Source organism: Schistocerca piceifrons, chromosome 2 (assembly GCF_021461385.2).
Source record: "Schistocerca piceifrons isolate TAMUIC-IGC-003096 chromosome 2, iqSchPice1.1, whole genome shotgun sequence".
In the NCBI taxonomy this organism is placed as follows: domain Eukaryota; kingdom Metazoa; phylum Arthropoda; class Insecta; order Orthoptera; family Acrididae; genus Schistocerca; species Schistocerca piceifrons.
In genome coordinates, this window is record NC_060139.1 from 703,063,765 (window position 1) to 703,079,375 (window position 15,611).

The 15,611-nt window shown below is 36.5% G+C and overlaps 1 protein-coding gene across 1 annotated transcript in view; it reads right to left on the reverse strand.

Moving 5' to 3' along the window:
• LOC124775762 (glycerol kinase-like) overlaps positions 1-15,611 on the reverse strand; it is a 277,797-nt gene that overhangs the window by 152,783 nt on the left and 109,403 nt on the right. The window contains exons 6-7 of the mRNA XM_047250592.1: positions 4,082-4,184; positions 1,638-1,748 (exon numbers count right to left, since the gene is read on the reverse strand). Coding sequence (XP_047106548.1) covers positions 1,638-1,748; positions 4,082-4,184 — 214 coding nt within the window. The remainder of the gene's footprint in view (positions 1-1,637; positions 1,749-4,081; positions 4,185-15,611) is intronic.

The following is a 15,611-nucleotide window of genomic DNA, read 5'->3' on the forward strand; positions in this document are numbered from 1 at the left end:
CCCCAGTCCTGCCCTACGGCTTCTAATGAGGAGGAGGATAGCACGCCAACCCGAACCTCATCACTTCAGCACTACTTGCCTTTGCCTGCCCACCACCACTGTCATCAGGCGATGAAATGGTCATCAGCACTGTCCTTGGTGTTTTCTGTGACTCACAATCTCAGCACCTTGTGAGGTCAGTGTTTTTTTTTCCACGTTACCAGTGCTTTTCTTTCTATACCATGCATTTTTCTGTGCCTAGTGTTTTTATGGATGGATGTATGTGGTTTTCCCACCACCTAGAAGGAAGAAGTGATGTAACTTCACTCATGAGATGTGCAATTTCATAGAGTGCATGTCCATACAGTTTACAGGCCCGCTTATAGAGGCCACCTGGGTTGGCCCCCTGGTGTGCTCTGGTGAGACACCACAGAAACAGTATTATTTAAGAAATCACAAACAACTGCTCAGCCTATACTTTACACTGTATTACTGTTGTCCAGTTAAAACGATCAGTGATGCACACAACCTGTATCTTACATCTTGCTCTATAAAGTACTATGTTCAATAAATTGAGTTTTTCTTGTTATAACAATACCTTATTGATATAAGTCAATGAACCAGTTCTTTTCTAATGTAACAATACTACACATGGTACAAATCTCTGTACTGCCATGGACGCTGCTTTTTAATATACTTTGCTCGTTTTGGTCTTTTTGTATGAAAGTTTTTAAATTTTTGGTAATAATTTTAATGGTGAATTCATAATGACACAATGATGTACATGTCTGCTTTATAAGTTATTATCAACAACAGGCATAAAGTATTTTTATGACTTATTTCTATATGATGTTACTCTTTTCGTCATAGAGGAGGACTAATCTCACAGTACTGCATAATCTAGACGAATTAAATCTCTCTTTAACAACATCTAACAGTATAGGGCTAAGCTGATCTGAAAGATTTACGGACCTTCATTTTATGTTCTTGGTAAAACCACAGGTCGTAAATATATTTAAAAAAATCAACCTTTCTTTCTTTCCTCTTCACTCTTTCTCTCTTCTCCTTCCCCTGTGTCTTCCTAACTTTTTTCTCCTTAATAAAAAACATAACTTGAAAGTTAACATAATTAAATTGATTTTGTTTTTATGTTACTTTTTTGATGCCTGAAGCTAATATCATCTCACAGAACTTTTTCAAACTTAATAATTTCATAAACTGTCAAACAACACAATGTAACCAGTGGTAAGAAACTGGAATTGCATTTGAGGACAGTGGGATCCAAAATCCTGGCTGACTGTTCAAATTTAGGTTTACAAAGGCTTAACTAAATCACCGTTTTGAAAGGCAATTCCAATATAATCTGGACTCATCATCCATCTCTAGTGACCTTGTTGCTGAGAGCATATTAATCTGTAATCTTCCTCGCCCTCTCTCTTGCCAACTCTTCTGACAAGCATAAAATGCAACTCTTTTTTGCTCTAATATTAAACTGCAGTAGTTCATAATAATCATCTTGTATAAAGTATTCTGAGAGCAAATCATGTATAAAGAAGTCCGCAATATATATCAATGCCTCAATGCACAAGTATCTCTCAAATTAATGAATTTACACAGATTTATAAACTTTTTCTCTTTCTCGTGTGAGCTTTGCTTACAGCAGTTCCTGTATTGTAAAGCAAGAAGGCTCCTGTTCCATAAGTGATCTTCGCTTGCCCTCGCTGCAGGCACATTTGGCCAACAAGAGCAGCCTGTTGATCTCCAAGCACCTGAAAGTAAAAGTAAGTTTTATAGCTGTATCTTCATTTACAGTTGCTCAGACCACAACAACAAATGAATACTTTGATGGAGTTAACAGCTCATCAAATATTAACTCCATACATTTGGTACATAAAAGGGAATCCTGTGTAAATCTTACAATTACTTTTGCTCTCCTTGATTACCTAAAAACTTGCTTTATAATCTTATGATATTTATAACAGATCATTGTGAAAGCCTACAGGAAAGGAGTGATTAACAGTTAAGGGCTCTAAGGTGGAGCCATCTCAAGAGATATGTTGAAATATATTTTCAGTAATGCATTACACAATATAATTATTGGCAAGCATTTCAAATATTTTCGACGTGGATTGACACCAAACTCTTTCAGAACTGTTGACACCGAGTTACATATTTCAAACAAGTAGCAGTAAAGCTGCACCTTGAAATGTCAGTTAGCTCCACACAGCAGAGGTGGCAGGGTGGGGGAATGGCAGGGTGGGGGACTTCTATGGAGTACAGCCCTTATGTGCTCATAGAAAGTTCAATTAGCTGAGCCTCCCAGAGTTGTAAGAATTTCCACTTTGTTTCCACATTCCATAACAAACCAACGAAGTTTTGAACTTTCACTTTTGAATTCCTATTCTGACTATGTATCTCTTTATTATGTTTTGATGTGCCATTAATTGATGTTCGATATTAATGCATTTCTTGTGCTGAAGATACTTCTTTGTTTACAGCAGTGACAATTCCATCCACTGTAGTGAACCCATGCAAAGTTTGTAAGAGTTTTGGTATAGTCCATTACAGTACAGTAGCGTAAGTGTCATCACTTAATGGAATTTTGCAAACAATTAGATGAAATAAGGAAATGAAATATGTGTCATTACTTTCAGTTGCTAATAGGCTTATTGGTTCCTAAAGTGTATAATTTAAGATAATTTTCACTGCATAATTTTCAGCTGCATTTTGAGCATTTTTGCAAAGTGCACATTGGGTAGAGCTCCCAAAAATGTTTATTTCAAGTCACAGTTAACTGGAGAAACAAATCAGGAGTCTCCTGTACTTGACAATTTGGCCACACTGGTAACATATTGAAAGCCTTCCCCAGTATGGCAACCATGAGCTGTATCTTCTACAGAACATAGCGAAGCATTTCTCAGTTATTTGGTGGTCAGCATTTAGCTAAATGTTGATTTAGGACACTATTGATGATTAAGAGCTCAGCCATCCAAGTTGGAAGGTTTCCTCATTCACATCTAGTTGATAACTTTCCACTGCAAAGTATGAGTATAATGCTATGAGTGTATATATTTTACTTGGGAGGAAATATCTTAAGGTAAAACAAAAAGAAGGACTAACATCATCCATAAATTGTGTGGCACCTCTTGGGGCTCCACAGCAAATATGCTTTATATGTCAGCAATTGGGCTTCCCTATTTGGGGATGAAATACTGTGACCCTGTTTTGGTTAACTGCTTGCATATAACAAGATTGATGTGGTGTTACAGGACACTAAGCACACTGTCAGTGGCACAATAAAACCCATCCCTAATGCATTGCTGCCCTCCATAAGTGTTGGCCATGAGTATTCATCAGAGTCAAGGGTATCATCAGGAGTATTCCTGAACTGCTCTTCTTCTCTTTATACATAAAATAGCTAAATGATCTGATTGACAGGGTGAGCAGAAATATATGTCTGTTTGGTGATAATGCTTTAGTACATGGCAAAGTACTGTTGTTGACTGTAAAAGGATGATTCCCTGGTGCCTCAGAATATGTTCTGCCAAATTAATCCTCCTACTTACAATAAAACCATGAAAGATCACCTGAATCACTGCCAAACAACGTTACTAAGAACACAACTTATGGGAGCAGAACGTCAATTATCTTAGAAAAAGTTGCGGGTCATTTGATTTGTAAATGATATTCAGTGTTGTTGAAGTTAGCACTGACCAACTACATTTCACCTATTATTCACCTCTAACAAGTTTTTCCTGTCATGCTGGTAACTGTGTAAAGTAGCTGCTCTTGTATCCAGGAAATGCAATATCAGTCTATTACAAACATTTGTAAAACATTAGAGTGCAACACATGAAAGAATATAAGATTTATTTCCATTGACAGTTAGTTACAGAACCACTTCCACTGAGCATAAAAATATTTTACTGTGATTTTAAAACACTATGTTTATAGAAATATACATAACTGTGAAGAGCATTTTCAAACTTGTATTCAAAAGTGACAAAGAAATTCCTCTGCAGTAATGTTACTCCTACTAAGATCTCATTGTCATTGAACATAAGTCACTAACATAACAAGATTATAATTAATTAGAACTTACACCTGAGACTGGGACTTCTTCCAAAGGTGAAACAGCAATACGCCCATAAATTTCTGATGAACTTTTAATTTCAGGCAGTATTTCTTTAGGAACACCAAAAACTCTGAAACAAAAAAATTTATTGTCTGCATAGCAGTGACAAAAGTGCACAATAATAACAAATTACTATTATGATTGGGATACCACATTACTGTGCAATCACTCAGCTGTCCATAATTAGTCAACACAATCTCTTATTATTTGTATAGATATGTATTCCATGGCCATGGACCATTTGATTGTGTCATTCAAAAGCGGAACAAGCAAGCAAAGATATTGCAAAGAATGTAAGTAGTAAAGAGCAGAATATTTTAAAGACAATAACTAAAATTAGTAAGAAAGATTTTATACTTAATTCACATTATAACGGATAAAAATTTATATGAACATAATTTTGGATACTGTGCCATAAACTCAATAATTACAAAACAATCTCACTCATCAATTCTTCTAGAGAGTAGAGGGGCACATCTAAGTGGTATTTGCTTATGTTTGAATGCTACACCTCCCCACCCCCACCCCCCCCCCCCCCCCCCCCACCCCCCCACACCCCACCCTATCGTGAAGCATGGATCTTGCAAAGTTGTGAGGCTTGTGTGCCTCGACAATAAGACAAATGTATTATAGGTGCAACCACAACAGACACATATCTGTTGAAAGGCCAGACAAACATCTGGTTCTTGAAGAGGAGTAGCAGCCTTTTCAATAGTGGCAGGGGCAACAGTGTGGATAATTGACTGATCTAACAATGTAACATTAGGCAACATGGCCTTGCTCCACTGGTATTAGCCATGGTCTCACAGCTCTTTTGTGCAGTGGAATGATGATGGCATCATCTAGGGTAAAATATATCAGAGGCAAAATTGTTCCCCATTCAAATCTCTGGGTGTGAACTACACAGGAGAACATCACCACCAGGAAAAACAAAGCTGGCATCCTACTGGTCAGAGTGTGGAATGTTATATCCCTTAATCAGGTAGATTAGAAAATTTAAAAGTGGAAATGGATATGTTGAAGTTTGATATAGTATGAATTATTGAAGTTTGGTGGCTAAATTTTGCTAATATTTGTAAAGATGATGTACAGCTATTTCCTTGGCATTGAATTACGCAGTTTTGTCTGTATAATTTAGTGGGAGGTGGTATAACACTGCAAGCTGGAACAATCCCCACTTGCTATGATTGCACTCCTCTTAGTAATTAATTTTTTTCCTATTCAGTTTTCAACTTTCATCAAGTTGCCCATGTACTGCATATATATATTACCTGCCAGAATCTTCTTGTTTAGCAGTCTTTTTGTTGTGCCTGTCTGCGACTCAACATCTCCACTACTCAGCATCTCCACTATACGGTGAGTAGCAATCTATCCTTTCCATAATATTGTGATTATTCCATCCTGGATTTTCTATTGTTTGACAGAATCTTTCAAACATTAATCAGACTTTGATTCATGTGGGCTTGTTATTCAAACCAAAGTTTTCAAATATGTACATTCCAATAATGCATGCAGTTCTGTCAGAAGCTATGTTAATTAAAAGTATTCAATAGTAGACATTGTTACTATATGAGATAATTGCAATTTTGACTGTACTAATAGGTAGTTTCACAAGTAATGTCAGCACTCATTTAGAAAGACCAGCATCCAGACTGTACAGTAAAATCATTCAATCTTCCTGAAACTGAGTAACTTTTTAATATTAACTTTAGTACACAATCAAAATTTCTGTTGTAGATTTAGCCTTTACACTTGCTGTATTCTCAAGTTTGACACAATATTTTTGTTTTTCAATTTTTCTGGACCAAATGGCACCCTTCATTAACCAATTAAGGCATTAATTAAGAGTTTCAATAATTTAGCATAGTTTCAAATACATTAATTGTACTCATAAAAAGGGAATTCACTGCATAGATATACAAAATAGCTCTGTACCCTTTTTTGCTTTATTAATTCACTACATATTTTGTAGACAAAGTCTTTCATGAAATATACAGGCTGTTTCAGAATGAATATACTAGTTTTAAAGCTCTGTAGCATTCATTACAGTCAACTTAAAATTATAAACAATGAACCAAATCAAAGAGAAACTCAGTTTTTCTTATAAGAGTTCAATGTGGCCATCATTAGTCACACATCAAGTCAATAGGCAACTTCTTCCCAAATCTTGATCAACGTGACTCAAGTAACTGTTGCACCAACGTTGTTTCTAAAGACAGGCAGATCAGCTGGTAGTGGAGGCACATGCACATGATCATTTATGAACCCCCAAGGTAAAAATCAGACTGGGTGAAAGTAGATGGCACACAAACCAAGGTCTGTCACCCCCACCCCCCCCCAACCCCCTGCCCTTGTGGCCAATCCATTGTTTAACTAATCACATGCTGAGTTAAGCTAGTGAGGTGGTGCACGACCTTCCTCCCAAATACAGTTCTGTGGTTCAGCTTCTTCTAATTGAAGAAAGAGCCATAGTTCTAGCACATCAAGATAAAAACACCAGCTACAGTTGCTTCACTGTAAAAGAGAGGCCCATGAACTTTCTGGCAGATGTTGTTATTGCGATCTTCAGTCTGATGATTGGTTTGACACAGTTCTCAACACTACACTATCATGTGCAAGCCTCTTCTATTCTGAATGACTACTGTGGCCTACACCTTTCTTAATCTGTTTACCGTATCTTTTGGTCTCCCTCTATGATTTTTACCTGCACACTTCTTTCAGATATTAAACTGATGATTCATTGGTGTCTCAGAATGTGTCCTGTCAATCAATCCCTTCTTTTAGTCAAGTTGTGCCACAAGTTTCTAGTCTTCTCAATTCTATTCAGTACCTCATTAGTTACATAATCTACCCATCTAATCTTCAGCGTTCTTCCACTGCTCCACATTTCAAAAGCTTCTATTCTCTTCTTGTCTAAACTGTTTATTGTCCATGTTTCACATCCATAAATGGCTCCACTCCATACAAATACTTTCAGAAAAAGACTTTCTAACACTTAACTCTATATCTGATTTTAACAAATTACTCTTCTTCAATAGTAACACTTTTCTTGCCATTGTAAGTCTGCATTTTATATCCTTTCTACTTCAGTCATGATCAGTTATTTTGCTACCCAAATAGCAAAACTCACCTACTACCATTAAGTTTCTTGTTTCATAATCTAATTCCCTCAGCATTACCCAATGTAGTTCGACCACATTCTATTATCCTTGTTTTGCTTTCGCTGATGTTCATCTTATATCCTCCTCTCAAGACACTGTCCACTCTATTCCACTGCTCTGTCAAGTCCTTTGCTGTCCCTGACAGAATTACAATGTCTTTGGCAAAACTCAAAGCTTTTATTTCTTCTCCCTGAACTTTAATTCCTACTCTGAATTTTTCTTTAGTTTCCTTTATTGCTTGCTCAGTGTACAAATTGAATAACATCAGGGATAGGCTATAATCCTACTCCAGTGTGATATGGCACAGAAAACATCCAATTAGAACTTGTAACAACTGCAAATGATAAGGACATAGTTTTAAGTGTCTCCTTAAAAGTCTCCACATAGGTGCCACTGCAATTGCTAATTCACAACTAGCATTCCAAACTGATTTCTTGGGGCTACACATGAAAGGCTCTTGCTCATTCAACACATTCTTCAGTCACTCTTGGTTGTTCCACACTTTCCTGTTTGCACACAGGGATACAAACAAAACTGTTTGAGTTTCTCTTTCATTTGGTGCATTCAGAATGAGATTTTCACTCTGCAGCGGAGTGTGCACTGACATGAAACTTCCTGGCAGATTAAAACTGTGTATCGGACCAAGACTCAAACTCGGGACCTTCCTGGCAGAAGTAAAAGCTGTGAGGACGGGGCATGAGTTGTGCTTGGGTAGCTCTGATGGTAGAGCACTTGCCCACGAAAGGCAAAGGTCCTGAGTTCAAGTCTTGGTCCAGCACACAGTTTTAATCTGCCAGGAAGTTTCATTTGGTGTATTATTTATAATTTATAATAAAGAATGTAATAAGTGCTACCAAACCCTAAAAACCTGCATATTTATTTTGAAACGCCCAGTATAACTCACCCAAATTAGTAAATTCTAACCTAGCAGTCTCACTAATTAATATGTAGTTTCTGAGATCGAAAAATATTCATATGCCAGTCTTTATAAAGGCCACCCTTCCCAAAAATCCTCAGTCCCAAGCAAGCTAGCATATGTTCAATAACTATGTAACAGGCTTGCAGCTAACAGTAATATGAGAAACATCTAATCAATTGTAGCATCTTTTATCAGGTACTCTGAGTCAAACTGGAAGTAACTTTCATTTTGTCTGTGTCAGCAACATGGACATTCGTGTATTTATGTCATATATTTAGAAAATTGAAGTGTTAATAGACTGTGCAAACTAAAACTATCATTGTGTTCTTTTGAATGTAAAACTCTACTGGGATTACATTGCCACTGTCACACTGTTTCATAAGTTTTAAGCAATATCGGAGACTACTCACCATGTTAATATCAGTGACAATAAATGCAAAAGGCAGCCAGATCTACTTAAAGCTGTATAACTTTCACTGTTGGCCAATTCACCAACAAACCAGTTTTCAGCAATATGATGGTCTTCCATCAATGAGATACTGAGAGCAAACTAGAAATTGCAGGTGGGTGAACAAACATTTGGTACCCTAGGTGAGGAACAGTCCCACCTCAGCTCTGTTAAACTCAACACGCAGTTTTATGGACAGTTATAGCAGCGGAATTAAGAACTTGTTGACAGAAGTACTGAGGTTAAGGGAGATTTAAAATGCAGGAGCTCTGTATTACGAAGTAGCAGAAATGAAGGATGCATGAATAAAACCACGAGAGTCAATACTAGCAAGCAAGAGGAAAACAGAGAACACAGCATTGCACATAGTAGTACTGAAAGATACAAGATTAACTATGATGCTTTGAAGATGCAAAATAAATGGACGCTGTCATACTGAGTGAATCTCTGTCAACTAGTGACAGGCTGAGGAGCTAATGCCATCTTCAGTGAGACACAGCCAATGAAGAACCAGAGGGGAGGTCAGCAGTAAACAATAACACAGTAATAGGGAAAGGACTGGTGAGAAGATGACAGTAGGGCAGATGGCTGCAGCCACTGATGTTGTAGAAAATTAAGGTCAACTGTTTGTTATTTAGTGTTCATATAGTATTTTCATAAAAGGGTGACATGGAGGTAGAAGACAGTGTGTTTGAATGTAGAACATAAGAACATTCTATGGCTGCGAACGTAATCTAATTAATAAACTAAATTCAACGCAAATTTTGTCAGAGAAGAAAATCGAAATTGTAGGGAAACATTTGCACTCAAACCTAGATGCTTTGCATCAGGATATTTGGTCCAGTGGAGAGGAAATTAGAAACCTATGTAATAAGGACATGATAGCTGTTGTTGTGACTCTCCCAGGATAATTTAACACTTTGGAAAACTAAGCCCAAGTATAACTCAGGCCACAATGCTGTGTTCAATAGATTGCACCCAAGTATAGTTCAGGCCATGATTTTCTTCACACACTAGCCACCTATCGCTCAAAAACTGGACTCATTTCAGATGAGAACAATGTATGGACATCTAACTACCTGTCCCTTGACAGGTGCTGCCTTCTGTTGTCAATTTCTAGAATTATTTTGAAAGAAGCTGTAGAAAACATAACAACTGTTGTCATGACTTAATGATCCAATGTGTGCTCACATTATTGTGAGTTTTGTACGTGTGCTCATTAGGTTTTGCAGTTTGCCATAATTTTTATACAAATATATCATGTTAGTTAGGCTTGAAATTTTGGAAGCTCAAGAGGAAGAATTAAATGATTCTGGAATCAAAGGGAGAAATATGTCATTGGGAACAGCTTGAAGAAAATTCATATTCAGGTAAGCTGCAATCTGGTGCAGTTTTTCATTGCTAATATTGTTGCTACAGATACTGATGCTGTAATTACAATTTTGTTCTGTTTTATTTGTTAATCTCACCTCTTTTACAGGTGGATCTCATAATGAAGCAACATCCAACATGGGTTTGCATGATTTGTATGGAGAAGATGAGACCATTCTCTGGCATAACAAGCAGGAAAGGAAAGTTATAAACTGGGGTTGCCCTGAAAGTGACAGACCTCTCTGCATGCCAGAATACGTCAGATTTTTACATGCAAAAGCCAGTTACATGTGAAATTTCTCAAGAATTCATCTCACCTTTTTTTTATCATTATTGTAAAATCTGTAATACATCAAAGAACTAAAATAAATATGAAAATAGACCATGATGCGTGGTCTTATTAGTGTTTATTGCCCTTTCAGATATATCAAACACAAATGTGCCAATAATGTTTTAAATGATAAATTTTTCTAAGTGGTTGGACCTCAAACTGTAACTGGCATAGTGCAAACAAATATTATGATAACAGTGATGAGCTGGCTTCTGATGCAAAACATGTCAATTCTGTTGTTATTGAGAATGTGGTGGAAATTCAGGAAAATGTTGACACTTATGCTGCTAACTTGGATGATACTTAAACAGAAAATGTACTAGTACTAAATGACACTACTGACAAAGTTAATGGGCTTGTTACAGAAGAATGTCAGAACAGTGAACATGTTAATAATGGGACTGTAAATAATGCTGTGACAGACGATAAGCAGTTAGGGAGAGAAAAGTTTGGAAAATCAAAGTTTCCTAAAATAAACAAAAATATTGGCAAATCTCCACTACTGAATGTAAACAGACATTTTCAAAGTTGATAGTGATGTGAATAATTTGCAGGAAGTAATTTTCAATGAAATTTTACAGTAGGTAGCCTATAATGTGAAGGTAATGGTCAATGCATTTGTGTCTGTTGACCGTAGAATGTTTAAAGATTTTTTTGTCTATTGCATTGGATTGACAAATGTTTTGAATAATAAGAATAATGTTTCAACCAATATTGCAAAACTAGATGAGGGAGCAGGGGGTCAGTATAAATGGCAATTCTTGAATACATAGTGACTTCACTGAACTTCAATGAACACACTATCTGTCCAATAGTGACTTCCCAAGATGGATTATCTCATTCATCTTTTCTCGATTACTCTCTTCTCTAGCTATCCAATGCACAGGTTACAAGGAGAAAGTAAACACTCTGTATATAAAACGTTTATTTCAGTAATTACATTGTACTAGACATCAATACAGCAGTTTCTGTTATGTTAACTACAAATTATGAAAAAATATCTTATATGTATTTATGTTTGTATTCAGTAATTGTAAAAAAGTTGTGTGAGTAACAACAAAATCTTTTACAGCTCAATGATGCAAAAAATTAAATCTGCAATAAGAGATCTGTATGATAGTAGTAGATGAAAAATGTTGAGGAACAATGAACCCAGTTTCAGTTTTTAGATAAATGTTTGAGGCTAATTAAAGTTACCTTTTTGCACAAAAGTGAAATTAAAACTAGTTTGCTACAGTAACATGCCAGTTTCGTGGAAAGAAGTCACTACATTGCCCTTCAGACATAAGCAAATGATGGTGAGAAAAATAAGCAACATTGCCTATAATAAAAGAGATGGGGGACAAATTGTCATGAGGAAGCCCTTCAGCCATGAGAGGAAAATAAATGATTTAAAGTAAAATAATGTGCTCATCTGGAACACTAAAGTGAAGTAAATGATGTTTTGTTTGTTTATAAAGAAAATAAAAGGCTTGTTAATAATTTTGTGGTATGTTGCTGCAGAGTGACATTTAGCACACTCAGTTTGGTAAAGAGCCAGATTGTGGTATTCATGGTTAATGATTAAGTTATGAAGTAAGATCTGAAGCAACTAAGGAAGAGGTAATAGGTTAGTTACATGTTCCATGGATCATTTCACACAATAGGTTGTAATGATGTGGCACAAGTCATTTTATATCCACATGACAAATTAATTTTTACATATAGTTACATTCTGAACAATCAGTTTTTTTTTTACAAAAACAAAAAAAGGTATACAGATGTGAGTTAGTAATTCCTATCCACCACCTTTTATACATTACATAACAGAAATTCTTCTACAGAACAGAAAGAGCTGTCAAGGAGAAACTTTCTGAGTTTGTTATCAAATTTTTTTATTTATTTTTTTGTTATTTCATCACCATGTGTTACACTTATCATTAGTGTAGTACCTCTAGATCTGCAAAACTGGGTATGTTGTGTCTTTTAAAAATTGAGGGTGAAACCATTTGCAGAAAATCAGCCAATGATACTATTAAGAAGTTCATTTGCCATTTCTTCTGTTTGTGTATGTGAGTTTGATTGATTCCAATACTAGTGTCATCTGCAAAAAGAACTAATTCTCCATGTTGTGTACTAGACAAAATATTGTTTACATATATGATGAACAGTAGTAATCCTAAGACTGAACCTTGGGGAACCCCTTATGTGATTTCTGCTCAGTCAGAATTATGTCTCTGGACTATATTGCTTGAATTACTAAATACAACTTTCAACAATATTATGAAACGAATAGTTGCTACTCAACATATAGTCAAGATGCTGAGTTGCAGATAGGCTTCAGTTGTCAGAGATTGTGGTCATATGTGTCTGTGTCTGTGTGTGTGTGTGTGTGTGTGTGTGTGTGTGTGTGTGTGTGTGTGTGTGTGGAGTGAATGTGTTACCTATTTTCGATGAAGGTATTGTTGGACAAAAACTCACTTTCTGACAGTCTTTTTGTTGCTCCTTTCTGCAACTCAGCATCTCTGCTATATGGTGAGTATAACTTTTCATAACATTTTAAACTCCATCCTGATTTTCCACTGTTTAAGTACAACTTCCTGCATTCTTTTGGTTAGATGTGACATTATCCATTGGTAGGCTACACCATCAGTCCCATAAAATGTCAATTTACTTATGAGAGTACTGTGATTCACACAGTCAAATGCCCTAGAGAGCTTGCAGAAATTACCAACCGGCACGAGTTTATTTTAATGCTTGTAAGATCTGGTGAGTGAATGTGTAAATGCCATTCTCCATAGAGTAACTCATCTGAAACCTAAACTTTGATTTGCTAAGGTTACTATCATTGCTAAGATAAGATACTATTCTAGAATACATCATCTCCTCAAAAATTTTGGAGAATGATGTCAGCAGTGAAACACGTTATAGTTATCTTATTACCTTTCTTAAAGAGGGTTTTAACTGGCATATTTCAGTCTCTTTGGAAAAAAGCTTTGAGTTAGTGATGCATTACATATTTCATATAAGACTGCCCTTCTTACATAGGAAGAAATTTTAGTACTCTATTGGAAACACCATCAAAATCAGATGATCTTTTATTTTTGAGAGAATGAGTAATTTTCTTAATTTGTTGGTACCTTTGTATGACTGAATTTTATAAAAGTTACATTTTCAATATACTGGTGTGATATCGTTCTTGAGTTGTTTGCCCCTATGCTTTCTATTACAGTTAAGAAATAATTACCAAATGCATTTCCTACCAGTGGTTCATCTTTATAGCCCTTCCATTCAGTTTAATAATGAAGAAAAGACAGATTGCTAATTACCATAAAGAATACATTTCAAGTTGCAGACAGGCACAATTAAAAGGCACTTACACATACCTTTTGGCCACAGCTTTCATCAGTAAAAGGAGACACATACCATTCTTAGGTGGAGATTTCAATTTACCAGATATAGACTGGAACACTCAGATGTTTAGGACGGGTGGTAGGGACAGAGCATAGAGTGACATTATACTGAGTGCACTATCCAAAAATTACCTCAAGCAATTAAACAGAGAACTGACTTGTGGAGATAACATCTTGGACCTACTGATAACAAACAGACACGAACTTGTCAACTCTGTAAGCACAGAACATGGAATCAGTGAGTATAAGCCATTGCAGCATCCCTGAATAAGGAAGTAAATAGGAATATAAAAAAAGGGAGAAAGGGTTATCTGTTTAGAAAGAGTAATAGGAGGCAGATTTCAGGCTACCTAACAGATCAAAACAAAAATTTCTGTTCTGACACTGACAATGTTGAGTGTTTATGGAAAAAGTTCAAGGCAATCGTAAAATGCATTTTAGACAGGTACGTGCTGAGTAAAACTGTGAGGGATGGGAAAAACCCATCGTGGTTCAACAACAAAGTTAGGAAACTACTGAGAAAGCAAAGAGAGCTTCACTGCAAATTTAAATGCCGCCAAAACCTCTCAGACAAACAGAAGCTAAACGATGTATAAAGTTAGCATAAGGAGGGCTATGCATGAAGCGTTCAGTGTATTCGAAAGTAAAATTCTATGTGCCGACTTGACAGAAAATCCTAGGAAGTTTTGGTCTTACGTTAAATCAGTAAGTGGATCAAAACAGCACATCCAGACACTCTGGGATGATAATGACATTGAAACAGAGGATGACATGTGTAAAGCTGAAATACTAAACACCTTTTTCCATAGCTGTTTCACAGAGGAAGACCACACTGCAGTTCCTTCTCTAAATCCTCGCACGAATGAAAAAATGGCTGACATCGAAACAAGTGTCCAAGGAATAGAAAAGCAACTGAAATCATTCAACAGAGGAAAGTCCACTGGACCTGATGGGATACCAATTCGATTCTACACAGAGTACGCGAAAGAACTTGCCCCCCTTCTAACAGCCATGTACCGCAAGTCTCTAGAGGAACGGAAGGTTCCAAATGATTGGAAAAGAGCACAGATAGTTCCAGTTTTCAAGAAGGGTTCTAGAGCATATGTACAAAACTATAGGCCTATATCTCTGACATTGACCTGTTGTAGAATTTTAGAACATGTTTTTTGCTCACATATCATGTCATTTCTGGAAACCCAGAATCTACTATGTAGGAATCAACATGGATTCCGGAAACAGTGATCATGTGAGAAACAACTAACTTTATTTGTTCATGAGACCCAGAAAATATTAGATACAGGCTCCCAGGTAGATGCCATTTTCCTTGACTTCTGGAAGGCATTCGATACAGTTCCCCACTGTTGCCTGATAAACAAAGTAAGAGCCTATGGAATATTAGACAAGCTGTGTGGCTGGATTGAAGAGTTTTTAGCAAACGGAACACAGCATGTTGTTCTCAATGGAGAGACGTCTAGAGACATTAAAGTAACCTCTGGCGTGCCACAGGGGAGTGTTATGGGACCATTGCTTTTCACAATATATATAAATGACCTAGTAGATAGTGTCAGAAGTTCCATGCGGCTTTTCCCGGATGATGCTGTAGTATTCAGAGAAGTTGCAGCATTAGAAAATTGCAGCGAAATGCAGGAACATCTGCAGCGGATAGACACTTGGTGCAGGGAGTGGCAACTGACCCTTAACATAGACAAATATAATGTATTGCGAATACATAGAAAGAAGGATCCTTTAGTGTATGGTTATATGATAGCAGAACAAACACTGATAGCAGTTACTTCTGTAAAATATCTGGTAGTATGCGTACGGAATGATTTGAAGTGGAATGATCATATAAAATTAATTGTTGGTAAGGTGGGT